Source organism: Protomyctophum parallelum (genome assembly GCF_964188405.1).
Source record: "Protomyctophum parallelum genome assembly, chromosome: 20".
Classification (NCBI taxonomy): domain Eukaryota; kingdom Metazoa; phylum Chordata; class Actinopteri; order Myctophiformes; family Myctophidae; genus Protomyctophum; species Protomyctophum parallelum.
This window is the reverse complement of record NC_139718.1, coordinates 5,733,616-5,761,384: the sequence shown is the minus strand read 5'-3', so window position 1 is coordinate 5,761,384 and position 27,769 is coordinate 5,733,616. Positions and strand designations below refer to the sequence as shown.

At 48.9% G+C, this 27,769-nt stretch overlaps 1 protein-coding gene across 1 annotated transcript in view; it reads right to left on the bottom strand.

Annotated features, from left to right (window-relative positions):
- Positions 1 to 631: 631 nt before the first annotated feature.
- Positions 632 to 27,769, bottom strand: part of dicer1 (dicer 1, ribonuclease type III) — a 69,362-nt gene continuing 42,224 nt past the window's right edge. The window contains exons 19-34 of the mRNA XM_083792846.1: positions 27,241 to 27,346; positions 26,134 to 26,309; positions 24,698 to 24,887; positions 22,683 to 24,464; positions 21,748 to 21,960; positions 15,019 to 15,171; positions 14,217 to 14,309; positions 13,925 to 14,174; positions 12,704 to 12,831; positions 10,689 to 10,973; positions 8,865 to 9,111; positions 7,762 to 7,943; positions 5,630 to 5,716; positions 4,293 to 4,455; positions 3,672 to 3,747; positions 632 to 2,855 (exon numbers count right to left, since the gene is read on the bottom strand). Of these exons, the coding sequence (XP_083648972.1) occupies positions 2,690 to 2,855; positions 3,672 to 3,747; positions 4,293 to 4,455; positions 5,630 to 5,716; positions 7,762 to 7,943; positions 8,865 to 9,111; positions 10,689 to 10,973; positions 12,704 to 12,831; positions 13,925 to 14,174; positions 14,217 to 14,309; positions 15,019 to 15,171; positions 21,748 to 21,960; positions 22,683 to 24,464; positions 24,698 to 24,887; positions 26,134 to 26,309; positions 27,241 to 27,346 (4,297 nt within the window). The 3' untranslated portion in view covers positions 632 to 2,689. The remainder of the gene's footprint in view (positions 2,856 to 3,671; positions 3,748 to 4,292; positions 4,456 to 5,629; positions 5,717 to 7,761; positions 7,944 to 8,864; positions 9,112 to 10,688; positions 10,974 to 12,703; positions 12,832 to 13,924; positions 14,175 to 14,216; positions 14,310 to 15,018; positions 15,172 to 21,747; positions 21,961 to 22,682; positions 24,465 to 24,697; positions 24,888 to 26,133; positions 26,310 to 27,240; positions 27,347 to 27,769) is intronic.

The window sequence follows — 27,769 nt, the reverse complement described above, 5'->3', positions numbered from 1 at the left end:
CTCCACGTCACTCCAGATACATTTGAGGGGAGGGGGGGAAAAGAAGAAATAGCTACCAAACTGGTGGAAAAACGACGATAGCTGAAAATCGACGAGGAAACAATGAATGTGCAGAGCTTAGACAAACTTTCAAACCCCCTCCTCTCTTCAAGCAGAACCCCCAAAGTGAGGGAGGGTGAAGGGACGAGGGAAGACAAAGAAAAGAAAGAAAAGCGACAACACCGCGCTCTCCTCTAAAAAGCAGTTGGTTCTCAAAGTGGGGTCCGGGGGGGGGGGGGGGGGGGGAGCCCTCAGGGTTTCCACGAGGGGGTTCCAAATGGACCCGGGGACCCTTACAGGTCTGTAACTCTTTGAGACAAATAAAGCTAAATTGGACCCCTAACTGGTCCTGTTTAGTTCCATTTTTACACTTCATAAGAGTTAACGGGTCCTTGGAGGAAGACAAAACAAGAAGAGAACCAGCGCGCTACAGCCTCATGGCTGATAGAACAGTAACAACCAAAAAAAAAAAAAAACGGATCTCAAATTAAACAAGTTCAAATAAAGAGGTATTGTAGTTACAGTGCAAAAAAGATGAGAAATTCAAGCTTAATACAAAAAAACAAAACAAAAAAAACATAGCACCAAAACCAAAAAGGGAAAATAAATGCATGCAATTAACTGAGGTATTCAAGTGAAAAGGGGGCATTTTGTTTTGTTTTAATAAAAAAGGGAGAAAAAAAAATATATTTAGGCAAGAAAAGCTAAAATATGTGTCTAAACTGAAGGATGAAAGACAACACAAGGCAGGCATCCTAAATCCCCTTAGATTCCTTATAGTGTCACACCCGCTATAAGCTTTGGTAAGATGAGGACGTGATGACGACGCAGCAGTGTGCTCAAATAAACGACGACGCACCAGTGTGCTCAAATGAATGACGACGCACCAGTGTGCTCAAATAAATGACGACGCACCAGTGTGCTCAAATGAATGACGACGCACCAGTGTGCTCAAATGAATGACGACGCACCAGTGTGCTCAAATGAATGACGACGCACCAGTGTGCTCAAATAAATGACCAGTGTCGTCAGTGTCGACGACGCACCAGTGGGCCTGGTTCCTAAAGACCACTTATCATAATTATTTTCTTTTTTTTTTCTTCTTTTTTTTCATTTCAAAAAAGGTTTCAAAGGTGTCTTAAATATGTTATCCAATTTGTAGAAAACTGCAGCATATTTTGTACAAGAGGTCTTCCTCTTTAGATCTGGCGGTTGTATCAAAATGCGACGATTCGATATCGGTGGAAAGACAGTTTTATAGTGCTCAAGAATGACTCGTCAAATTCAGCCATTCTTGGTTATCAAAGAAAAAAAACTAAACAAAAACTAAACTATCAGAAAACAAAGATATTCACTAATGTCAAACAACTAAAGATCTCTCTCTCTCTCCGTCTTGCTCGCACACTCACACACTCTAGATATATCGATAGATTTTATAAGGTTTATAATGAGCCATCCAGTTGTCATGGTTAATACATAAGCTACAAACAAACATGCGAACCTTAAGTGCGGTTAAAACATTTTCTTTTTTTTTTTGTGTGTTTTTTTTTTTTCCGTTTTCTCTTTTTCATTTTCTTTTAATTACAGTAACCGGGAATGTTGACAATTCCTATCCGACTCGTAGGATATATGAGGGTGGGCCTCAGTCAGCATCTAAGGCGCAGAATATCATCATAAATGTCATTTTACACGTGTGTATATATATATATATATATATATATATATATATATACTTTTGCTACGAATATGATTTTGGTGTCAGTCAGACCACATTATTCTCTCTCTCAAAAACATAAGAAAAGAAACAGACCCTAATGGAATAAGTGCAATAATGATTAAGAATACCACTTTTTTGTTTACCGTAGTTTTTGTTTTCAAGACAGATTTCCGACAGAAGTGCCATGGTTAGTTTTTCTCTCTTTCTCTCTTTCTTCTTCCCGTGCCAGTGGTGTCTGTGAGCCACCGTCGCCTTTCTAAACTGGCACTAGTGCACAGGCTGAGGAGTTTAGCGTTTTTGTTCCTTGAATTCTTTAGGGTTTTTTTTTTTCCGTTTTTCCCCAACTTTAACATTTTGATTTACAACCTTTATTTTATTATTTATTTATTTGAACTATATACAGTCTAACACTAGGATAAGCTTAGAAAGCCTCTCAGAACCGCTCAGAGGTTTGACAAAAAAACAAACAAAAGCAAAACAGTGAAGAATTAACAGACGTACTGTAGCGACCTGACCTCTTTTTTTTTTTCTTTTTTCGTCCTTTTAAAAACATTTTGCAAAAAAACGTTAATAAAGCACTCGTGTGATTACACAAACAAGCAGAGAAGGGAAAAGTAAAGATTGTGTTTGCGCAAAAAAAAAAAAAAGAAAAAAAGAAAGACAGCGTCCATTGAGTGAAATCCGTTATGAGTTATCAGTTCTGCGTCTGGTGTTGGCGTCTCCACAGTGTTCCCAGAATGCCTTGCGTGTCACGGCCGTTCAAAAAGGCATGAAGATACAGGGCTTTAGCATCGCGTTGCGTTTTTCCCTCCCTCTCTCTCTCTCTCTCTTAGCTTCAATAGCTTGGGGCGCTAACGTTTTCAGGGGGGGTTGAGTTTTCCGCTAGCGCGAGAAGAAGCAAGGTTTTGTCGTTTGTGTTTGTTTTGTTTTTTTTCAGTTGTTTTGGACCTGAGGTTGATTGGCTTTGAGGCTGCGCAGGGCGCGCCGCGCCGCCGCAGACTTGGCGATCCGGTAGCTCCGTCCGACGCCCTTGAACTTGCCCTTGCCCACCACCTCCACCGTCACGCGCACCTTGCCGTCGTACGTCCTCTCCGCAGGGCTGTGTGGGGGAGGGGAGGGGGGGAGAGTGTTAACCCATTCTGACCTGAGATCAGATTCTAAAAATGTCTTCTACATTCTGACAGTTTTCTGAAAAAGCCATGTTTCGTGTCAGTCGTTCTTCGATTTTTCAAAAATAGCAGAAATAGCAATAGCAAAAAAATAGCAGTTCATAGCGCGCCACTCGGTGGCGCGCTATGAGCTTGTAGATCTGCTATTTTTCAATAGCTAAAGCATAACATAATGCTAACACCAAAAGGGGTTCCCGACCCAGAATGGGTTAACCCATTTAGACCCGAGAAAGATTCTACAAATGCCTTCCTAGTTTTCATGTAGTTTTCGTCAGTGGGGAAAAAGGTAGTAAATGGACATTTGTCGTCATAGGTCATAGTCATAGTCGACAGGGCGGAAAAAAGTAATTGACTTTGCGTATAAACAAAATGTTTCATCGTACCTTTATGTGCTGTTAAAGCAATTTGAAGTATTTAATCAACCAATCAATCAATGAATCAATAAAGAATGGAAAACAGAGAACCAAGAAGTGATTCTCAACAGTTTAAACAAATATATATATTTCAAGGGAACCCAAGTTTGAATAGACTTAGAGAGAGTACAAATGGAACCCAATGGACCCTTGAAGGTTAGTCAGTCATATATTTTGGTCTACCGTATTTGCACTCATAGTTTTAGAGCGGCTATGGGTCCCGGCGGTTGAGAAAAATAACAGCCTATCGGATGACATGCTCAGGGGGAGTGACAAAAACGTAATAAAATAAAATAAAATAAAATAAATGTATATATATATATTTTTTTTTACCTGAACTTGGCAGTTTCTGGTTCCATCTCCAGCAACTCTCGGACAGGGGAGCGGGGGACGTTCGCAGAGAACTTCTCTGTAAAGGAGGAGAGGAGGGGGAGAGGAGAGGAGGGGGAGGGAGAGGGGGAGAGGGCACGGTAATGAAAAACGAAACCCTGAATAATATATACCTCCATCAACTCTGCAAATTCCTCCCCGTAATATGTCATCATCACGAGGCCGAGTATGAGAGAACGGCGCCCCAATCAACCCGGCGGCCGTTCTCCTCCCGTACCCGACGACGTGAACAGAACCGAGACACAATCAGGGACGGTTAACCAATTCTGACCTGAGATCAGATTCATACGAGTTATCCACTGGACACACACTGGTCTGATCAACCCATTCTGACCCGAGATCAGATTCTAAAAAAAATGTCAGTCGTTCTTCGATTTTTCAAAAATAGCAGACCTACAAGCTCTTAGCGCGCCACTCGGTGGCGCGCTATGAGCTTGTAGGTCTGCTATTTTTCAATAGCTATAAAGCATAACATGATGCTATAACACCAAAATGGGTTCCCGTTCAGAATGGGTTAAACGAAAAAGAAAATTGGTTTCCACTCTTCTTTTTTCTTCTCCTTACCTATAAGTGGCCTCATCATTGGATAATACACTTGCCACACCGTCTCCAGTGACATCCCGCTGTCCATGTAGATTGCGCCGGCCAGAGACTCGAAGATGTCCCCCATGGCTTTGGGGACCTCGATGTCCTCCTCCTTCTCCTCGTCCTCTTCCGAGCGCCGCAGCTGTGTGTGAGAGAGAGAGAGGAGGAAGCCGGAGGAAGGAACGGTTATCGAGTAGTTTATACCATTCTGACCTGAGATCAGATTCATACGAGTGTTTCCACTGCGACACACACTGGTCTGATGATGAACCCATTCTGACCTGAGATCAGATTCTAAAAAAATGTCAGTCGTTCTTCGATTTTCTCAAAAAAATAGCAGACCTACAAGCTCGTAGCGCGCCACTCGGTGGCGCGCTACGAGCTTGTAGATCTGCTATTTTTCAATAGCTAAAGCACGACATGATGCCAACACCAAAACGGGTTCCCGATCAGAATGGGTTATTGAACATAAATGTCAAAAAGCAGTGTGTGTCAGGATATGTGGGGCCGGCGGGTTCAGCGTCTCTCTCTCTCTCTCTCTCTCTCTCTCTTTGAAAACAAGACCTCTTGCATACAAAATGAAAGACACCGTTAAAAAGTAATAAAAAAAACCAACAACATTGCTTCACAGACGGAAACTCACGCTGATCAAACAGATTGAAGATTCTCCCGACTGCTTGTTCACTTAATTATACAGTGTTACAATGCATCTATCTACTATTTTCTCATCAGTTCATTTTAAATTACCTTTTTTTATATAAATTGAATAATCAACAACGCATGTTTGTATATAAAGAAAATGTGTAAATTGATTTACTTTTTTAATGACCGCTTCTTCAATTGTTATACGACCTAATGTTAGGTCTCAGGTCCTCTGACCAGCTTCTCCTGGTGGTGCCTAAATCAAGGCTGAAGCTTAGAGGGAACCAGGCTTTTGCAGTCGCAGCTCCCAAGCTCTGGAATGAGCTGCCTCTGCACATAAGACAGGCCCCCACTCTTCAGGTGTTTAAATCACGCCTCAAAACATATTTTTATTCTTTGGCTTTTCCTAGCATAGTATGAGCTTTTTGATGTTGAAAGTGACAGTGTACTGTATGTTGTTTGTTTTTAAATTAAGTTGTGATTTTTATTATTTTATTGTAAAGCACTTTGGTACAACTTGTTATTTAAATGTGCTATAGAAATAAAGATGGTATGGTATTACATGGTCTGAATAAATACCAACGTTTCAGGGTGATACCACTTCACCAGCACGTTTCCCCCATTCTATCCGCTTGATTGTCTAGACTAAACATGAGAGCGAGAGCGGGCCTCACCTCAGAGTCCATTCCTTGCATCTCGTTCTTCTCCAGCTGGAATTGCACAAAGTCGTCGATGACGTGGAACAGCTCCGGCGACACGGCCTAGAATGCAGAGTTGGATGTTGACAGCAAATCATTTAGATTTAGATAGTTTTTACTAGTCATGGTCTCTTCAATAGCTTTCATTTGGTTTTGGTCACACTTTGGTCACCCGGAACGCTTTAGTTGTCGGTCTGGTTTTAGTCGACTAAATCCACTAACATTTTCAGTCAACTAAAATGTATTTTGGCGGGCCTTGATGCCGCCGTAATGGCTGATTTTACACCTAACATTTTAGTCTAAAATTGTCGATAATATCAAGTCATAATTTTAGATTATGCTTTATTTTCACATTTAGTTTACATTTAGCATTTGCAAATCAACGTTACCTTTTTTTTTTTTTTTAAGATATTTTTTTTGCGGCTTACGCCTTTTATTGATTTTTTTTTTAAGGGACAGATAGTAGGCTGACAGGAAACGGGAGAGAGATGGGGGGATGACATGCGGTAAAGGCCGTGTCGGGTTCGGGAGTCGAACCCGCGGCACACCGCGACTGGATCACCAGTCCGGTGCCCAGACCGTTACGCTACGGCCTGGGCCAAATCAACGTTACCTTGAAGTACTTGTGGTAGTCTGTACTAACAAATCAACGCTACCTTGAAGTACTTGTGGTAGTCTGTACTATCACATCAACACTACCTTGAAGTACTTGTGGTAGTCTGTACTATCACATCAGCGCTACCTTGAAGTACTTGTGGTAGTCTGTACTATCACATCAACGCTACCTTGAAGTACTTGTGGTAGTCTGTACTATCACATCAACGCTACCTTGAAGTACTTGTGGTAGTCTGTACTATCACATCAACGCTACCTTGAAGTACTTGTGGTAGTCTGTACTATCACATCAACGCTACCTTGAAGTACTTGTGGTAGTCTGTACTAACAAATCAACGCTACCTTGAAGTACTTGTGGTAGTCTGTACTAACAAATCAACGCTACCTTGAAGTACTTGTGGTAGTCTGTACTATCACATCAACGCTACCTTGAAGTACTTGTGGTAGTCTGTACTATCACATCAACGCTACCTTGAAGTACTTGTGGTAGTCTGTACTAACAAATCAACGCTACCTTGAAGTACTTGTGGTAGTCTGTACTATCACATCAACGCTACCTTGAAGTACTTGTGGTAGTCTGTACTAACAAATCAACGCTACCTTGAAGTACTTGTGGTAGTCTGTACTAACAAATCAACGCTACCTTGAAGTACTTGTGGTAGTCTGTACTATCACATCAACGCTACCTTGAAGTACTTGTGGTAGTCTGTACTATCACATCAACGCTACCTTGAAGTACTTGTGGTAGTCTGTACTATCACATCAACGCTACCTTGAAGTACTTGTGGTAGTCTGTACTATCACATCAACGCTACCTTGAAGTACTTGTGGTAGTCTGTACTATCACATCAACGCTACCTTGAAGTACTTGTGGTAGTCTGTACTATCAAATCAACGCTACCTTGAAGTACTTGTGGTAGTCTGTACCATCACATCAACGCTACCTTGAAGTACTTGTGGTAGTCTGTACCATCACATCAACACTACCTTGAAGTACTTGTGGTAGTCTGTACTATCAACGCTACCTTGAAGTACTTGTGGTAGTCTGTACTATCACATCAACGCTACCTTGAAGTACTTGTGGTAGTCTGTACTATCACATCAACACTACCTTGAAGTACTTGTGGTAGTCTGTACTATCACATCAACGCTACCTTGAAGTACTTGTGGTAGTCTGTACTATCACATCAACGCTACCTTGAAGTACTTGTGGTAGTCTGTACTATCACATCAACGCTACCTTGAAGTACCTGTGGTAGTCTGTACCATCACATCAACGCTACCTTGAAGTACTTGTGGTAGTCTGTACTATCAACGCTACCTTGAAGTACTTGTGGTAGTCTGTACTATCACATCAACGCTACCTTGAAGTACTTGTGGTAGTCTGTACTATCACATCAACGCTACCTTGAAGTACTTGTGGTAGTCTGTACTATCACATCAACGCTACCTTGAAGTACTTGTGGTAGTCTGTACTATCACATCAACGCTACCTTGAAGTACTTGTGGTAGTCGTATTTGACGGCCAGGGAGGCGAAGATGGTGTTGTTGACCAGCGCTGAGCGCAGGTCCGTGAGCACGCCGGGCGAGTGCTGCCGCGGGTCTTCATAAAGGTGCTTGGTTATGAGGTAGTCGAGGATGGCGTCTCCGAGGAACTCCAGGCGTTGGTAACAATCTGGGGTGAGACGGGAGCAGTGTTTTACTTAAGTGAAAGTACCAATGCTGCAATGTAGAACTTTGTTACAAGTAAAAGTACGGAATTGAAAATGTAAATGCAGCACTTTCACGGAGGTGGACGGACGTTCATGACGCCACGTGCATAAGGCCTGGACCTCAAATTGGATATGAGGTTCACGATACCATTCTTCACGATATTTTCCAGACAATGATTTTCCAGACAATATTTTTTTAATGATTTATCTTCCCCCCCCCCCCCCCCCAAAGCTTTTTTCACAATTTTTATTTAACGACATTGTAAAGATAATTGCCTTCCTTGATGTATTAATGAGCATCAATAACGACCATCACCTGGGCACAGTCACAGACACATATACAGCTCCCCTCTCCAGACCTCTACTCTCAGAGGTCTCATTTCTCTCCAAAATCATGTGAATGTGATGGGATATGATTACAGCTGACATTTCTTATCACACACTAGACCCCACTAGAAAAGAAAATACATAGATATATTTTTTTTTTAATCGATTTTTATTTTTAATAAATCGATACATATCGTCGGGATATAATATTGCGATATACGATATATCGTTACATGCCTAGTAGGAGGCGTACGGTACCTGTGATGGTGTTGTAATGGTAGGAGGCGTACGGTACCTGTGATGGTGTTGTAATGGTAGGAGGCGTACCTGTACCTGTGATGGTGTTGTAATGGTAGGAGGCGTACGGTACCTGTGATGGTGTTGTAATGGTAGGAGGCGTACGGTACCTGTGATGGTGTTGTAATGGTAGGAGGCGTGGGTGAAGGACCAGACCTACCTGTGATGGTGTTGTAATGGTAGGAGGCGTGGGTGAAGGACCAGACCTACCTGTGATGGTGTTGTAATGGTAGGAGGCGTGGGTGAAGGACCAGACCTACCTGTGATGGTGTTGTAATGGTAGGAGGCGTGGGTGAAGGCCTGCAGCAGGTAGGCCTTGTTGCTGAAGGTGTAGCTGATCTTCCTCTCGAAGTTGTCGAAGCCGGAGATGAGGTGGTGGAGGGTGCGCTCGGCGTCCGGGTGGTCCAGCATGCAGCGCGGCGGGATCTTCAGCCAGCCGTAGCGGAGGTCCGCGGGGTCCGCTGTCGCCTGGGGCGCGCTAGCCGGGCTAGCGGTCACCGGTAGCACCTGTGGGAGGGGGGGTGTCAACTGTCAATGCATGGATTAAAGCTAAATAAATGTCGCTGGGCCAAGTCCTAATGTGTGTCCCACACCCCGTGGTTTTGACTCTAAAGACGCGCATACACGTAAATAGCATAATTCGTGTTATCGTTACGTTCTGCAAGTGGATGGGAGGAGAAATCCGGTGGCGTCTATTAATATATATATATATACTAGGGCTGTCAAATGATGTTGTGGAAATGGAAATATAAATGACAGAAAGCGGATATACATTAGTTTTTGAATGTTTTTTTTCTTCTAATGCATTTAGTATAGCCATGATGTGATGTGAGCATTTGTAGGCCTAGCCTACACTTTGAGTTAAATGAACACTGGCTTTTGGCCATGTAGACTGGGGTCCCCCCAGGAGGAAGTCACTAATGTTGCTCTGGAAAGGGAAGTCTGGAACACTCTGGTGGAGCTGTTGCCCCCGCAACCAGACTACGGATAAGCGGTTGACGATGGATGGATGGATGGATGGAGACTGGGGTCCCAGTCCAGAGATGGAAATCATAATGAAATGGCCTAGGCTACTTTCTATCAATTTAATTTGGGGGTCCTTGAAATTAAAATAGCTGAGACTCAATGGGTTAAACTGTAGACTATAGTTCATTCACAAAATACAATAATGTCACATGAGCATTTTTGAAACAGGGCTTGGTTTAGAGAAGCCTATATTTTGCGCTAAAGTAATTGTTGAATAACATAAATGTAGGTTTTAAGGCTAGAATGGCATTGTAGTGGACTGTAGTGAGAGGCGAGATTGTCTCTCCTTCATTGTGGGACTGCAGGACTAGTCTGGAGATAGTTAGTCGTGAATGATCAGCTTCAGTCAGTGTTTTGGTTCGTACATACCTGGGGTGGTGCATTATCTCCGCTGTGCACAGCAGCACAGGGGAACTGTCTTTAATGTATCCATGGTCGTTTTCAGTTGCTTTCCATGTGCGACACAAAAGTACCATGTGTTTGTTTTGGTAATAGCCTACTGCAGGCGCAGCCACGCTGATTCACGTAATCGCATAGGACAAAATGAAACCAGCCGGACCAACGTTAATGGCTTAATGCACGTAGGACCCGCATTTTCAAACTGTCCACAAGTTGCGACGGACCCGACGCCGACGGCACTATAAAACATGTGTGATTCTTGCAGCGCGCTGACAGCTACACACTAGTAGTGTGCGACTGTGCGTGTGTGCATGCGTGCAGAGGAGGGAGGAAAACTGGAGGAGACGACGAGGCGTGCGTGTGTGTGTGTGACTGTGCAGTGTAGTCTAATGGGGCTTTTCTAGGCAGACAAAGTAACACAACAGAGTTACAGAATCAAACCACTTGTCAACCCAACTACAATACACAAGCTATCTCTCTAGTGTTGTTCAATCATGACTGTGTGCTACACAGTGACATGATTTGTTATGCTCTGAACGTTGCTGAGCCGCGCGCACGGGCGTTAATTGCGTTAAATATTTGAACGCAATTAATTAACGCAATTAATTAACGCCTTTAACGCGTTATTTTTGACAGCCTTAATGTATACTCTACGTTACCTTGAGCCCCAGGGAGCAGAGGAACATCTGGGCGGCCCGCTCGCCGCAGCTGGTCAGGTAGCAGCCGAGCAGCGCCTCCACGCAGTCGGCGATGCTCTTGTCGGCGATGCACTGCTCCGTGTGCAGGTCGTAGGAGATGGACTGCTTGCCGCCGGCGCCCTCCGCCCCCCCACAGCTCTCCTCCGACGGGTTCCAGAAGCCCACCACGAAGTCGTCCTCCTCGCCCGCCTTGCTGGGGTCCAGGTAGCACATGGCGTCCCACGAGCTGTAGTCGAACTCCTCGCCCTGCTCAACGATATGGACACAGTGAATGTTTTTTTATTTTTATCCCACGATTTTGTAACCCATTTTTCACCCCTGTGTCAATCATCTAATGTGATCCTGGGCTCTACACACCCTCCACCAACCTAGTCCCCATATATGGGGGACAAGGGGAGAGCAACGGACTTGAACTCATGCTTCCTTCATGCCTGAGTGTCCAAGTTGCTCCTTTACACCTGACAGGGGGGAGTTTCCCTGGTTGGACGTAGCGCGTGGAAGGAACACATTATTCCAACCAGTTCCTTTCCCCTCCATCAGGCTCCCCGGCTGGCCAGGGGGAGGCAGTTTAGTGACCAGGATTACTGCATGTTTTTTGTGAGGGTACCTACCCTAGGGGACACAAGTCTCAGTGTTAAGGTCAAATATTGCCGTATCAAGAATACGATATTACCGTTAAATGTCATACTATATATTTTGGACGGCAAATCGACGATATATCAACGACATATTGATAATATGGATATATATATATTGAGATACCGTTGACCTTTTTGCGACGCTGACATTGCATTGCACATGTTCATACCTTTGCTGTACGTATAAACGGAACATAACCTCAAATTGTACCTTCTTAAACTAAATTGTGTTGTATTTATGGAACATAACCTACTGTGAAGATGTTCACATAACGTTTACCTACCTGTTGCTACTACAGGGACAACATGCTGGCTGCATAGCCTACTGTATGTTACTATTTAATTTGTTGTACTCTTTGAATGATCTTTCTTGCACTCATTACTCTATCCCTTTGTTTGCTGTGCTTGCTGTGGTTTCGTTGTTTGAATGTTATGCTATCTAAATGCTGCTGCATTGTCTGTAAGGAAGCAAAAATATATATAATAATATGTTTTACTCTTATGTACCTGTACACAAGATGTATCAATAAAGTTGTAGTCTTATGTACCTGTGCACAAGATGTATCAATAAAGTTGTACTCTTCTGTACCTGTGCACAAGATGTATCAATAAAGTTGTACTCTTCTGTACCTGTGCACAAGATGTATCAATAAAGTTGTACTCTTCTGTACCTGTGCACAAGATGTATCAATAAAGTTGTACTCTTATGTACCTGTGCACAAGATGGAACAACAATAATTGCGGTCAGGAACGAGACGAAGTAGAGTCCCGCAAGCATCACTGAAGTGGCAATAATCACGTTAAACCCACACCCTCGAGTGTAATATTGCAATTCTACAACAGTTACCCTTAAAACTAAGGAAATCGCTGAAAACAAAGAAAAATATATATATATATATATATTTTTTAATATATTTTTTATCCCACGATTTTGTAACCCATTTTTCACCCCTGTGTCAATCATCTAATGTGATCCTGGGCTCTACACACCCTCCACCAACCTAGTCCCCATATATGGGGGACAAGGGGAGAGCAACGGACTTGAACTCATGCTTCCTTCAAAAAAAAAAAAAAATGTAATGACAGATGTAGTCACTACGACCACAAATGTCCCAAGAAACTAGCTAGCCTATAGCCACCGAGTTTGCTAGCGCTCTGGGAGAACAGAGCAGCTGAATTCTTTGTTTTGATTAGGTGGTGCATGGAGTGGTGCTCATTTGAACCACGACTAGAAGGCCGTTTCAACCAATCAGATTGCTTCCTCGAAACGACCTGTGGTACAATAAAGAACAGCCTTGAACCTCGATAACGGTACGATAACGACACACGGCGCCTTACCCCCGAGGCCGACGAGGTGGCGCCACAGCTGGGGGCGTTGGTCTCCGACGGCGGGTAGTCGCGGGCCGCGGCCGGGTGGTGCTTAGAGTGCTTCTTGGGGGGTTTCCACTCGGAGGGGGATCCTGGGGCTGGGGACGGGACGGGGGAGGGGGAGGCAACAAGCAAGGTTATTATCCTTCATTAGACCCGAGAACATATTCTACAAATGTCTTCTAAATCATGACAGTTTTCTGAACAAACCCTATGTTTCTATGTCAGTGGTGCTCAACCAGTTCTTTTTACCCCTCCATCAGCCTTTCGTTATATTCAATCAAAGAAAAAGCTACATGCCAGGCCATTGACCATCTGCAGACGGTGGCCATGTTTCCATCAGAGTTTGGAAGCACTCGTTTTCAGTAAAGCAACGTCCTGCTGTCTCATGCATTAGTGCTAATTCAAAACAGGTGGTACGCAGGACAGTTGAGTGAGATCTAACGAGCACTTCCAAACTGCAGCACTTAGAAAAAGAATATCCTGCAAGGACACAAAGTAGCTCATAACATGTCTATACAGTGGGTTTTTATGAAACAAACACTTTGAGGATAGAAAGAGAATAATTCAAGCTTTCCGTACAGCTGCAATGTTGGTGAGTTTGACGTTGTTTAATACAATCTTTTCTGTTTGGATGCCTGGTACAGTTCTTTGTGACACAATTTGTCACATTGAAAGTGTATAATGGACATGATGAGATTTGTTGACTCGACGTCAATTCTGAGTTAAATTTGGCGAGGGAAGACTGTCACTTCAGCAAAAGTACTACATTTCTATGGGAATATGGACCTTGCCATTAAAACCCATTCTGAACGGGAACCCATTTTGGTGTCAGCATCATGTTATGCTTTAGCTATTGAAAAATAGCAGATCTACAAGCTCATAGCACGCCACCGAGTGGCGCGCTACGAGCTTGTAGGTCTGCTATTTTTTGAAAAATCGAAGAGCGACTGACATTATTAGAATCTGATCTCAGGTCAGAATGGGTTAATCAGACCAGTGTGTGTCCAGTGGAAACCTCGTATGAATCTGATCTCAGGTCAGAATGGGTTAGCTTATATGGTAAGATGGCCGCGGTCTGCATATGGAGAATGGCAACCACTTTTGCTGTTCAGCATTTTGGTCTTTGGCCGTTTGTAAATGTGCTTTAGAAATAAAAATTCAATTCGGTCGGTCGGTGAGTCAACCCACCTGGGGAGGAGGAGGAGGGGGAGCGGGGGGAGGCGGAGGAGGTGGCGGCGGCGGGTGGCGTGGGCGAGGAGGAGGAGGGGGCGGGCACAGCTGAGGAGGAGGAGGCTCCGCCCCCCAGCGTGATCTTCTTGCCGAAGGCGCCGGAGCCCATCAGCATGTTGTCGATGAACTTGATGTGCTCCTGGTAGTACTCCAGGTCGTCCTCCATGGTCCCCTCCTCCTCCTCCTCGCCCCCCTCCTTGGGCTGCTCCTCCCCTTCCTCCTCCTCCTCCTTCAGCATCAGCTCCTCCTCCTCCTCCTCTTCCTCCTCGTCTTCGTCCTCCTCGTAGGAGTCTCCTCCTCCTCCCGCCGCTGCTCCCCCGTTGGTCTGCTGCTCCTCTTTGACCTGGAAGAGAGAGAGAGAGACCGTCAAGCCCCCGTTTAAACGCAGTTGTTGATTTTGTCGACTGAAAACTAAGACGAACTAAACTAAATGGAAACTAAATTAAAACTAAGCTATGGTGACTAAAACTTAGACTAAAACTATTGACAATTTCGTCAACAAATATATATATATATATATATATATATAAATATTTTTCTAATATCTAAATTAGAACATAATGCTTAAAACACCAAAAGGGGTTCCCGGTGGAAGATTGCCACAGCAAGGACGAACGCCACCCTCTGGTGGCTACGTATCGCCATAACCCCAAAAAGGATGAACATGTTATTTTTCATTTTTGTCCGTCCATCCACCTCCACCCATCCCAATTTCGTCAACCAATACAAACTAGACTAAAATGTTAGGAAGGGACTAGTGGACAAGTTAAGTAATTTTACACTTGTGAGCTTGTAGATCGGCTATTTTCAGCAAGTGAAAAAAAAAAGTCATTACGACGGCATCAAGGACCGCCAAAACACATTTTGTTCGACTAAATCAACTGTAGATTCAGTCGACCAAAATCTTATGACATTTAGTCGACTGAAACTAGACTAACACTAAAACATTCTAGGTGACTAAAATATGACTAAAAACTAAATTAACACATTTCAAGAGAATATGACCAAAACTAAAAACAACACTGCTCCCAGTCCCACACCAACCAACCAACCTCGTCCGAGTCCCACTTGTCGGTGAGGCTCCGGTCCTGGTTGACCACGTAGCCTGGAGGCAGCCAGTTGACGGGCGGGTCGAAGATGGACACCACCATCCTGCTGGGGAGGCCCTTCTTCTTGCCCAGGCGGTAGAGGTTACAGTTGCTCACCTGTGGCACAAACACACACACACACACACAAAGAAAGAATATTAAGTACCCATTCTGTATGCCGGGAACCCCTTTTGGTGTTTCAAGCATTAGGTTATGCTTTGGCTGTTGAAGCTAAAGCACAGAGTGCGGCACCGAGTGCCTCGCTACGAGCTCTGCTATTTTAGAAAAATGGGACATTGCTGTTCCTTGGAGTGGTTTGCACCACTCAAAAACTGTGTACATCGGTGACTATAACTATAATCTACCTGATCGTGAGGCCTACAAAAAAACAAAAACATTTTTATTTTCTTATCAACTAGTCAACTAGTACCAACAAGTCGACCAGTGGATTTACTAGTTGAACAGTCGACTAGCACTAGTAGTCGACTGTATCGCCCTACAGTGGATCTCACCTTCTTGCTGGGCATGTAGGAGAGGTGTCCCTGTAACGCCCTACAGTGGAGCTCACCTTCTTGCTGCACATGTAGGAGAGGTGTCCCTGTAACGCCCTACAGTGGAGCTCACCTTCTTGCTGCACATGTAGGAGAGGCGTCCCTGTAACGCCCTACAGTGGAGCTCACCTTCTTACTGCACATGTAGGAGAGGTGTCCCTGTAACGCTCTACAGTGGAGCTCACCTTCTTACTGCGCATGTAGGAGAGGTGTCCCTGTAACGCCCTACAGTGGAGCTCACCTTCTTACTGCCCATGTAGGAGAGGTGTCCCTGTAACGCCCTACAGTGGAGCTCACCTTCTTGCTGCGCATGTAGGAGAGGTGTCCCTGTAACGCCCTACAGTGGAGCTCACCTTCTTACTGCCCATGTAGGAGAGGCGTCCCTGTAACGCCCTACAGTGGAGCTCACCTTCTTACTGCGCATGTAGGAGAGGCGTCCCTGTAAAGCCCTACAGTGGAGCTCACCTTCTTGCTGCGCATGTAGGAGAGGTGTCCCTGTAACGCCCTACAGTGGAGCTCACCTTCTTGCTGTGCATGTAGGAGAGGTTGTCCCTGTAACGCCCTACAGTGGAGCTCACCTTCTTGCTGCGCATGTAGGAGAGGTTGTCCCTGTAACGCCCTACAGTGGAGCTCACCTTCTTGCTGCGCATGTAGGAGAGGTTGTCCCTGTAACGCCCTACAGTGGAGCTCACCTTCTTGCTGCCCATGTAGGAGAGGTTGTCCCTGTATCGCCCTACAGTGGAGCTCACCTTCTTACTGCGCATTTAGGGGAGGCGTCCCTGTAACGCTCTACAGTGGAGCTCACCTTCTTACTGCACATGTAGGAGAGGCGTCCCTGTAACGCCCTACAGTGGAGCTCACCTTCTTGCTGCGCATGTAGGAGAGGCGTCCCTGTAACGCTCTACAGTGGAGCTCACCTTCTTGCTGTGCATGTAGGAGAGGCGTCCCTGTAACGCCCTACAGTGGAGCTCACCTTCTTGCTGCACATGTAGGAGAGGTTGTCCCTGTAACGCCCTACAGTGGAGCTCACCTTCTTGCTGCACATGTAGGAGAGGTGTCCCTGTAACGCCCTACAGTGGGGCTCACCTTCTTACTGCGCATGTAGGAGAGGTTGTCCCTGTAACGCCCTACAGTGGAGCTCACCTTCTTGCTGCGCATGTAGGAGAGGCGTCCCTGTAACGCCCTACAGTGGGGCTCACCTTCTTGCTGCGCATGTAGGAGAGGTGTCCCTGTATCGCCCTACAGTGGAGCTCACCTTCTTACTGCGCATGTAGGAGAGGCGTCCCTGTAACACCCTACAGTGGAGCTCACCTTCTTACTGCGCATGTAGGAGAGGTGTCCCTGTAACGCCCTACAGTGGAGCTCACCTTCTTGCTGTGCATGTAGGAGAGGCGTCCCTGTAACGCCCTACAGTGGAGCTCACCTTCTTACTGCGCATGTAGGAGAGGTTGTCCCTGTAACGCCCTACAGTGGAGCTCACCTTCTTACTGCGCATGTAGGAGAGGTTGTCCCTGTAACGCCCTACAGTGGAGCTCACCTTCTTGCTGCGCATGTAGGAGAGGTGTCCCTGTAACGCCCTACAGTGGAGCTCACCTTCTTACTGCGCATGTAGGAGAGGTTGTCCCTGTAACGCCCTACAGTGGAGCTCACCTTCTTGCTGCGCATGTAGGAGAGGTGTCCCTGTATCGCCCTACAGTGGAGCTCACCTTCTTACTGCGCATGTAGGAGAGGCGTCCCTGTAACACCCTACAGTGGAGCTCACCTTCTTACTGCGCATGTAGGAGAGGTGTCCCTGTAACGCCCTACAGTGGAGCTCACCTTCTTGCTGTGCATGTAGGAGAGGCGTCCCTGTAACGCCCTACAGTGGAGCTCACCTTCTTGCTGCGCATGTAGGAGAGGTTGTCCCTGTAACGCCCTACAGTGGAGCTCACCTTCTTGCTGCGCATGTAGGAGAGGTGTCCCTGTAACGCCCTACAGTGGAGCTCACCTTCTTACTGCGCATGTAGGAGAGGTGTCCCTGTAACGCCCTACAGTGGAGCTCACCTTCTTACTGCGCATGTAGGAGAGGCGTCCCTGTAACGCCCTACAGTGGAGCTCACCTTCTTGCTGCGCATGTAGGAGAGGTGTCCCTGCTGTAACGCCCTACAGTGGAGCTCACCTTCTTACTGCGCATGTAGGAGAGGTTGTCCCTGTAACACCCTACAGTGGAGCTCACCTTCTTACTGCGCATGTAGGAGAGGTTGTCCCTGTAACACCCTACAGTGGAGCTCACCTTCTTACTGCGCATGTAGGAGAGGTGTCCCTGTAACGCCCTACAGTGGAGCTCACCTTCTTACTGCGCATGTAGGAGAGGTGTCCCTGCTGTAACGCCCTACAGTGGAGCTCACCTTCTTACTGCGCATGTAGGAGAGGCGTCCCTGTAAAGCCCTACAGTGGAGCTCACCTTCTTGCTGCACATGTAGGAGAGGTTGTCCCTGTAACGCCCTACAGTGGAGCTCACCTTCTTACTGCGCATGTAGGAGAGGCGTCCCTGTATCGCCCTACAGTGGAGCTCACCTTCTTGCTGTGCATGTAGGAGAGGCGTCCCTGTAACGCCCTACAGTGGAGCTCACCTTCTTGCTGCGCATGTAGGAGAGGTGTCCCTGTAACGCCCTACAGTGGAGCTCACCTTCTTGCTGCACATGTAGGAGAGGCGTCCCTGTAACGCCCTACAGTGGAGCTCACCTTCTTGCTGCGCATGTAGGAGAGGCGTCCCTGTAACGGCCTACAGTGGAGCTCACCTTCTTGCTGCGCATGTAGGAGAGGCGTCCCTGTAACGCCCTACAGTGGAGCTCACCTTCTTGCTGCGCATGTAGGAGAGGCGTCCCTGTAACGCCCTACAGTGGAGCTCACCTTCTTACTGCGCATGTAGGAGAGGTGTCCCTGTAAGGCCCTACAGTGGAGCTCACCTTCTTGCTGCACATGTAGGAGAGGTGTCCCTGTAACGCCCTACAGTGGAGCTCACCTTCTTGCTGTGCATGTAGGAGAGGTGTCCCTGTAACGCCCTACAGTGGAGCTCACCTTCTTACTGTGCATGTAGGAGAGGCGTCCCTGTAACGCCCTACAGTGGAGCTCACCTTCTTGCTGCGCATGTAGGAGAGGTGTCCCTGTAACGCCCTACAGTGGAGCTCACCTTCTTACTGTGCATGTAGGAGAGGTGTCCCTGTAATGCCCTACAGTGGAGCTCACCTTCTTACTGTGCATGTAGGAGAGGTGTCCCTGTAACGCCCTACAGTGGAGCTCACCTTCTTGCTGCGCATGTAGGAGAGGTGTCCCTGTAACGCCTATACAGTGGAGCTCACCTTCTTGCTGCCCATGTAGGAGAGGTGTCCCTGTAACGCCCTACAGTGGAGCTCACCTTCTTGCTGCGCATGTAGGAGAGGTGTCCCTGTAACGCTCTACAGTGGAGCTCACCTTCTTGCTGCACATGTAGGAGAGGTGTCCCTGTAACACCCTACAGTGGAGCTCACCTTCTTACTGCCCATGTAGGAGAGGTGTCCCTGTAACGCCCTACAGTGGAGCTCACCTTCTTACTGCGCATGTAGGAGAGGTGTCCCTGTAACGCCCTACAGTGGAGCTCACCTTCTTGCTGTGCATGTAGGAGAGGTGTCCCTGTAACACCCTACAGTGGAGCTCACCTTCTTGCTGTGCATGTAGGAGAGGCGTCCCTGTAACGCCCTACAGTGGAGCTCACCTTCTTGCTGCGCATGTAGGAGAGGTGTCCCTGTAACGCCTATACAGTGGAGCTCACCTTCTTGCTGCACATGTAGGAGAGGTGTCCCTGTAACACCCTACAGTGGAGCTCACCTTCTTACTGCGCATGTAGGAGAGGTGTCCCTGTAACGCCCTACAGTGGAGCTCACCTTCTTGCTGCGCATGTAGGAGAGGTGTCCCTGTAACGCCCTACAGTGGAGCTCACCTTCTTGCTGCGCATGTAGGAGAGGTGTCCCTGTAACGCCCTACAGTGGAGCTCACCTTCTTACTGCGCATGTAGGAGAGGCGTCCCTGTAACGCCTATACAGTGGAGCTCACCTTCTTGCTGCACATGTAGGAGAGGTGTCCCTGTAACGCCCTACAGTGGAGCTCACCTTCTTACTGCGCATGTAGGAGAGGTGTCCCTGTAACGCCCTACAGTGGAGCTCACCTTCTTGCTGCACATGTAGGAGAGGCGTCCCTGTATCGCCCTACAGTGGAGCTCACCTTCTTGCTGCGCATGTAGGAGAGGCGTCCCTGTATCGCCCTACAGTGGAGCTCACCTTCTTGCTGCGCATGTAGGAGAGGTGTCCCTGTAACGCCCTACAGTGGAGCTCACCTTCTTGCTGCGCATGTAGGAGAGGCGTCCCTGTATCGCCCTACAGTGGAGCTCACCTTCTTGCTGCGCATGTAGGAGAGGTGTCCCTGTAACGCCCTACAGTGGAGCTCACCTTCTTGCTGCGCATGTAGGAGAGGTGTCCCTGTAACGCCCTACAGTGGAGCTCACCTTCTTGCTGCGCATGTAGGAGAGGCGTCCCTGTATCGCCCTACAGTGGAGCTCACCTTCTTGCTGCGCATGTAGGAGAGGTGTCCCTGTAACGCCCTACAGTGGAGCTCACCTTCTTACTGCGCATGTAGGAGAGGCGTCCCTGTAACGCCCTACAGTGGAGCTCACCTTCTTACTGCGCATGTAGGAGAGGCGTCCCTGTAACGCCCTACAGTGGAGCTCACCTTCTTACTGCGCATGTAGGAGAGGCGTCCCTGTAACGCCCTACAGTGGAGCTCACCTTCTTGCTGCGCATGTAGGAGAGGCGTCCCTGTAACGCTCTACAGTGGAGCTCACCTTCTTACTGCGCATGTAGGAGAGGCGTCCCTGTAACGCCCTACAGTGGAGCTCACCTTCTTGCTGCGCATGTAGGAGAGTCGTCCCTGTAACGCCCTACAGTGGAGCTCACCTTCTTACTGCGCATGTAGGAGAGGCGTCCCTGTAACGCCCTACAGTGGAGCTCACCTTCTTGCTGCGCATGTAGGAGAGGTGTCCCTGTAACGCCCTGCAGTGGAGCTCACCTTCTTACTGCACATGTAGGAGAGGTTGTCCCTGTAACGCCCTACAGTGGAGCTCACCTTCTTGCTGCGCATGTAGGAGAGGTTGTCCCTGTAACGCCCTACAGTGGAGCTCACCTTCTTGCTGCGCATGTAGGAGAGGCGTCCCTGTAACGCCCTACAGTGGAGCTCACCTTCTTGCTGCGCATGTAGGAGAGGTTGTCCCTGTAACGCCCTACAGTGGAGCTCACCTTCTTACTGCACATGTAGGAGAGGTTGTCCCTGTAACGCCCTACAGTGGAGCTCACCTTCTTACTGCGCATGTAGGAGAGGCGTCCCTGTAACGCCCTACAGTGGAGCTCACCTTCTTACTGCGCATGTAGGAGAGGCGTCCCTGTAACGCCCTACAGTGGAGCTCACCTTCTTACTGCGCATGTAGGAGAGGCGTCCCTGTAACGCCCTACAGTGGAGCTCACCTTCTTGCTGCGCATGTAGGAGAGGTGTCCCTGTAACGCCCTACAGTGGAGCTCACCTTCTTGCTGCGCATGTAGGAGAGGTGTCCCTGTAACGCCCTACAGTGGAGCTCACCTTCTTACTGCGCATGTAGGAGAGGCGTCCCTGTAACGCCCTACAGTGGAGCTCACCTTCTTGCTGCGCATGTAGGAGAGGCGTCCCTGTAACGCCCTACAGTGGAGCTCACCTTCTTGCTGCGCATGTAGGAGAGGTGTCCCTGTATCGCCCTACAGTGGAGCTCACCTTCTTGCTGCGCATGTAGGAGAGGCGTCCCTGTAATGCCCTACAGTCAGGGCCGGATCTACCATATGGGCACTTTGGGCACGTGCCCAGGGGCCCTTGGGCACCAGGGGCCCCTGTCTAAAGCAGCAACAACGCGCTAGGATTGGCTGTCACTCTGGGGAGGTGGGGGGGGTAGGCGACCGGAAATAGGCCAATATAACGGCATAAAACTGCCCCAAAACGGCTACAAAACAGCAAAAATGTTGCGTGCGCGTGAAGGGGGGCCCTTCTAGCTTCAGTGCCCAGGGGCCCTCAGAGGTGTTAATCCGGCCCTGCCTACAGTGGAGCTCACCTTCTTGCTGCGCATGTAGGAGAGGCGTCCCTCGTGCGCGTCGGGGTAGGTGCAGAACAGGTAGGTGGTGATGCCGTGCTTGAGGAAGGAGTCGCCCAGCATCTCCAGGCGCTCCAGGTTGAAGCCGTCGCTGGCGTTGGACAGGGTCAGGGCCTGGAGGATCAGACCCGGGTTGGGCCCCAGGCTCTTGGTGGGGGACTCGCCCAGGATTTGCTGTGAAAAGAATATAATATGTGACAAAATTTGACTGAGGGACTGCCATTGAATTTTCAGTTCCATGAAAGCAGGGAATCTATAGCTTCAAATTGACATGTTGGTTGTTCAGTTTGACCCACCAGTTTTGGAGATATGGCTTATAGAGTATAATGTCTTGCAGAGAAACAGCGAGTTGAGAAAACAGGCTTGAAAGGTTCACTTCTGTGGTCTCTAACATTACACCTATAGCTACATGTTTAAGCATTAATTTCATATTTACATATGACCTACAAGCTGGTGAGCTATGAGCTTGTAGATCTGCTATTTTTCAATAGCTAAAGTATAACGTGATGCTTCTTACCGGCGGGGCGGGTAAAGGTAAAGTATAACATGATGCTTCTTACCGGCGGGGCGGGTAAAGGTAAAGTATAACATGATGCTTCTTACCGGCGGGGCGGGTAAAGGTAAAGTATAACATGATGCTTCTTACCGGCGGGGCGGGTAAAGGTGCTGTGTAAAGTATAACATGATGCTTCTTACCGGCGGGGCGGGTAAAGGTGCTGTGTAAAGTATAACATGATGCTTCTTACCGGCGGGGCGGGTAAAGGTGCTGTGTAAAGTATAACATGATGCTTCTTACCGGCGGGGCGGGTAAAGGTGCTGTGTAAAGTATAACATGATGCTTCTTACCGGCGGGGCGGGTAAAGGTGCTGTGTAAAGTATAACATGATGCTTCTTACCGGCGGGGCGGGTAAAGGTGCTGTGCCGTCGTCGTGGGGCGGCACCGTTGTTGGGATGCAGGCTGAGGTAGCTTTATTCACGAGGTCCGATGAGGAGGAGGAGGCCGGAGGAGGAGGAAGAGGAGGAAGAGGAGAGGGCTGCTGCTGCTGCTGCACAGGAACTGAGGTAGTGGTTTGTACTGATTGGGGGGCCTCCGGCGGGAGCCGGGAGGCGCGTTGGTGGTGGTGAAGGTGCTCGTGTTGGTGGCCGACTAGGGCAGTGCCGTTGGTGAGGTTCCTTGTGCGGTCAGTGGCGTCATCATTGTCTACTCCTCCTCCTCCTCCTCTGGGCGCCTCAGGGGCCCCTCCTCCTCCTCCTCCTTCTCTGGGCGTCTCAGGGGCCCCTCCTCCTCCTCCTCCTTCTCTGGGCGTCTCAGGGGCCACTCCTCCTCCTCTGGGCGTCTCAGGGGCCACTCCTCCTCCTCTGGGCGTCTCAGGGGCCACTCCTCCTCCTCCTCCTCCTCCTCCTCCTCTGGGCGTCTCAGGGGCCACTCCTCCTCCTCCTCCTCCTCCTCCTCTGGGCGTCTCAGGGGCCACTCCTCCTCCTCCTCCTCCTTCTCTGGGCGTCTCAGGGGCCCCTCCTCCTCCTCCTCCTCCTCTGGGCGTCTCAGGGGCCACTCCTCCTCCTCCTCCTCCTCCTCCTCTGGGCGTCTCAGGGGCCACTCCTCCTCCTCCTCCTCCTTCTCTGGGCGCCTCAGGGGCCACTCCTCCTCCTCCTCCTCCTCCTCCTCCTCTGGGCGTCTCAGGGGCCACTCCTCCTCCTCCTCCTCCTTCTCTGGGCGTCTCAGGGGCCCCTCCTCCTCCTCCTCCTCCTCTGGGCGTCTCAGGGGCCACTCCTCCTCCTCCTCCTCCTCCTCTGGGCGTCTCAGGGGCCACTCCTCCTCCTCCTCCTCCTCTGGGCGTCTCAGGGGCCACTCCTCCTCCTCTGGGCGTCTCAGGGGCCACTCCTCCTCCTCCTCTGGGCGTCTCAGGGGCCACTCCTCCTCCTCCTTCTCTGGGCGTCTCAGGGGCCACTCCTCCTCCTCCTCTGGGCGTCTCAGGGGCCACTCCTCCTCCTCCTCTGGGCGTCTCAGGGGCCACTCCTCCTCCTCCTCTGGGCGTCTCAGGGGCCACTCCTCCTCCTCCTCTGGGCGTCTCAGGGGCCACTCCTCCTCCTCCTCCTCCTTCTCTGGGCGTCTCAGGGGCCACTCCTCCTCCTCCTCCTCCTCCTTCTCTGGGCGTCTCAGGGGCCACTCCTCCTCCTCCTCCTCCTTCTCTGGGCGTCTCAGGGGCCACTCCTCCTCCTCCTCCTTCTCTGGGCGTCTCAGGGGCCACTCCTCCTCCTCCTCCTCCTTCTCTGGGCGTCTCAGGGGCCACTCCTCCTCCTCCTCCTTCTCTGGGCGTCTCAGGGGCCACTCCTCCTCCTCCTCCTTCTCTGGGCGTCTCAGGGGCCACTCCTCCTCCTCCTCCTCCTTCTCTGGGCGTCTCAGGGGCCACTCCTCCTCCTCCTCCTCCTTCTCTGGGCGTCTCAGGGGCCACTCCTCCTCCTCCTCCTCCTCTGGGCGTCTCAGGGGCCACTCCTCCTCCTCCTCCTCCTCTGGGCGTCTCAGGGGCCACTCCTCCTTCTCTGGGCGTCTCAGGGGCCACTCCTCTTCCTCTGGGCGTCTCAGGGGCCACTCCTCCTCCTCTGGGCGTCTCAGGGGCCACTCCTCCTCCTACTTCGACGGGGGTGGTGGTGGCTAGGGGCCCCTGCTGCTGGGTCTCCTGCTCATGGAATAAAAGCAAAAACAAAAAGATTTTCAATGTAATGAGTCCCTGGGACGCAGGGATGGTCTTTTAGATGTTCAACGATGTTAGGAGTCATATTTTGACATTTTTTACAAAGTGCAGCATTTAACCCCCATTTCATTTGATATGGTTATAATGTGGTTACATTCATGTAGAAAACATAAGAAGAAATTATTATTATGAATAAAAAAAAAAAAGTTAATCCATGCCTGTTGCTCCGGCGGGGGGGCGGGGGCGTGGCCGGGGCTAGGGGGCGGGGCTACAGTTGGCGCTTGGCGTTTACAGTGATCGTCGTCCTCCTCGTATTCGTCGTCTTCCTCGTCGTCCTCCTCGGTGCACGAGGAGATGAAAGTCTTGCTGTCGATGGAGCGCTTCCACCCGAAGTCCAGGTTAGGATACCTGAGGAAAGGAAAGGAAAGGAAAGGAGAGAGGGAGAGAGAAAATCATAAAATGTTTCATTTATTTTCTTTTTTTTTTTGCCTCTCGTTCAAAATATGAATGCTTTGGAGCTTCTAGCGATATAATAGACTCGAGACCACGGTAAGCTAACAAAATATTTCTCCGGTTTTCTTCCGGATTGTTTCCGGAAGAAACAATCCGGCAGAATATTCTTCTCTCGCCTGATATCATTGAGGATGCGCTATAGGACGTGTACAGTACACACGTCCTTTGAACGCGTCGATCGGGTTCCCTAGGACGTGTGGGACACGTCCTAGGGACAGAAAACGGTTGACCGTAATGCCTGAAGTCGGGGGGCAGGTTCTGGGTTAACCGTAATACCTGAAGTCGGGGGGCAGGTTCTGGGTTAACCGCAATACCTGAAGTCGGGGGGCAGGTTCTGGGTTAACCGTAATACCTGAAGTCGGGAGGCAGGTTCTGGGTTAACCGTAATACCTGAAGTCGGGGGGCAGGTTCTGGGTTAACCGTAATACCTGTAGTCGGTGGGCAGGTTCTGGGTTAACCGTAATACCTGAAGTCGGGGGGAGGGTTTTGGGTTAACCGTAATACCTGAAGTCGGTGGGCAGGTTCTGGGTTAACCGTAATACCTGAAGTTGGTGGGCAGGTTCTGGGTTAACCGTAATACCTGAAGTCGGGGGGCAGGTTCTGGGTTAACCGTAATACCTGAAGTCGGTGGGCAGGTTCTGGGTTAACCGTAATACCTGAAGTCGGGGGGGAGGGTTTTGGGTTAACCGTAATACCTGAAGTCGGGGGGCAGGTTCTGTAATACCGTAATACCTGAAGTCGGGGGGCAGGTTCTGGGTTAACCGTAATACCTGAAGTCGGGGGGCAGGTTCTGGGTTAACCGTAATACCTGAAGTCGGGGGGCAGATTCTGTATAACCGTAATACCTGAAGTCGGGGGGCAGGTTCTGTATAACCGTAATACCTGAAGTCGGGGGGCAGGCTCTGTAATACCGTAATACCTGAAGTCGGGGGGCAGGCTCTGTAATACCGTAATACCTGAAGTCGGGGGGCAGGCTCTGTAATACCGCAATACCTGAAGTCGGGGGGCAGGCTCTGTAATACCGTAATACCTGAAGTCGGGGGGCAGGCTCTGTAATACCGTAATACCTGAAGTCGGGGGGCAGGTTCTGTAATACTGTAATACCTGAAGTCGGGGGGCAGGCTCTGTAATACCGCAATACCTGAAGTCGGGGGGCAGGTTCTGCGATCCGACCCCGGCGTCGGTAGCCGTCTGCGCGCGCAGCTCCTCGGCCGTCAGCAGACAGTGCAGCCGGTAGAGGATGCTGGGCAGACACACCGCCTTCCGCCACAGGGAGGCTGGGATGGGGTGGATGGCACACAGCTCCGGCACCAGGATCTAAACAACAACAATAAAACCCTTTAAAGGATGGGTGGATGGCACACAGCTCCGGCACCAGGATCTAAACAACCAATTACAACGTTAGGATGGGGTGGATGGCACACAGCTCCGGCACCAGGATCTAAACAACCAATAACAGGGTTAGGATGGGGTGGATGGCACACAGCTCAGGCACCAGGATCTAAACAACAACAACATTAGCGTGGTTGCGGAGAGGCCTAGGCTAACCTGCTAGCCCCTGGTTAGCAGGTTCAACCTGGCCGCACAAAGAAAACAACATCCAGGTATACTAACCCCTGAACTTAAGCTATATGAAATACTTGCCATTAATATAGTGGTTGCAACTAAATTAATTGATTGCCCCGAGTCCCGTGGTGGGAGTTCTGCTCTGGTTTTGGTTACATATGAAGTAGTTCCGGTCATTTTGTGGGGGGCACAGGGGGCCACGCAGTAAAAGTAAATGAATCCACAAAACTAACGTGATTTGTATTGTTGACCTATTTCTAAAACATTTGTGCAACTTTCGTTCATTTTTACCCCTCTATCACACGGAACTGTTTTTTGTCACTACGCCCAAAAAATTGTTGTAGGTCTGCTTTTGAAAAATCTTGAAAATGTGCCTCAAATCTTTGAATATATATTCTTTCAGAGTTTCAGTTTTTAACTAAAATCTGTGCTTCTGGGGGGGGGGGGGGGGGGGGGGGGGGCCTGGAACAACATATTTTCAGATGGGGGGACGGCGGGCCAATTACATATAATTGTTGGGGTCCTTGACATGAAATATTGAGAACCACTGATATAGAAACATGAGGTTTTTCAGGAAAATAAATACATTTTAAAAATTACATTTTTTTTAAATGTGGACGTCAGGCCTAAATGGGATGAGAGAGGGGTGGCATGGGGGGTTCTTCACAGGAGCATCCATTACCTGTTTGTTCTGCAGGCTTTCCCACTTGGCTTTCCTCTTCTCTGCACTGCTCAGCGGCAACGCTTTGCCCTTCTGGTTCAGGTGGCGAGGAGTTAGCAGGTTCAACCTGGACCGCACAAGGAAAACAGAGGAGTTAGCAGGTTTAACCTGGACCACACAAGGAAACAGAGGAGTTAGCAGGTTTAACCTGGACCGCACAAGGAAAACAGAGGAGTTAGCAGGTTTAACCTGGACCACACAAGGAAACAGAGGAGTTAGCAGGTTTAACCTGGACCACACAAGGAAAACAGAGGAGTTAGCAGGTTCAACCTGGACCGCACAAGGAAAACAGAGGAGTTAGCAGGTTTAACCTGGACCACACAAGGAAACAGAGGAGTTAGCAGGTTTAACCTGGACCACACAAGGAAAACAGAGGAGTTAGCAGGTTTAACCTGGACCGCACAACGAAAACAACATCCAGTTATACTAACCCCTGCCCACAAAAACAAGAAAAAAAAGCGGGGCATTATCCTCCAAGTCAAGCAATTTC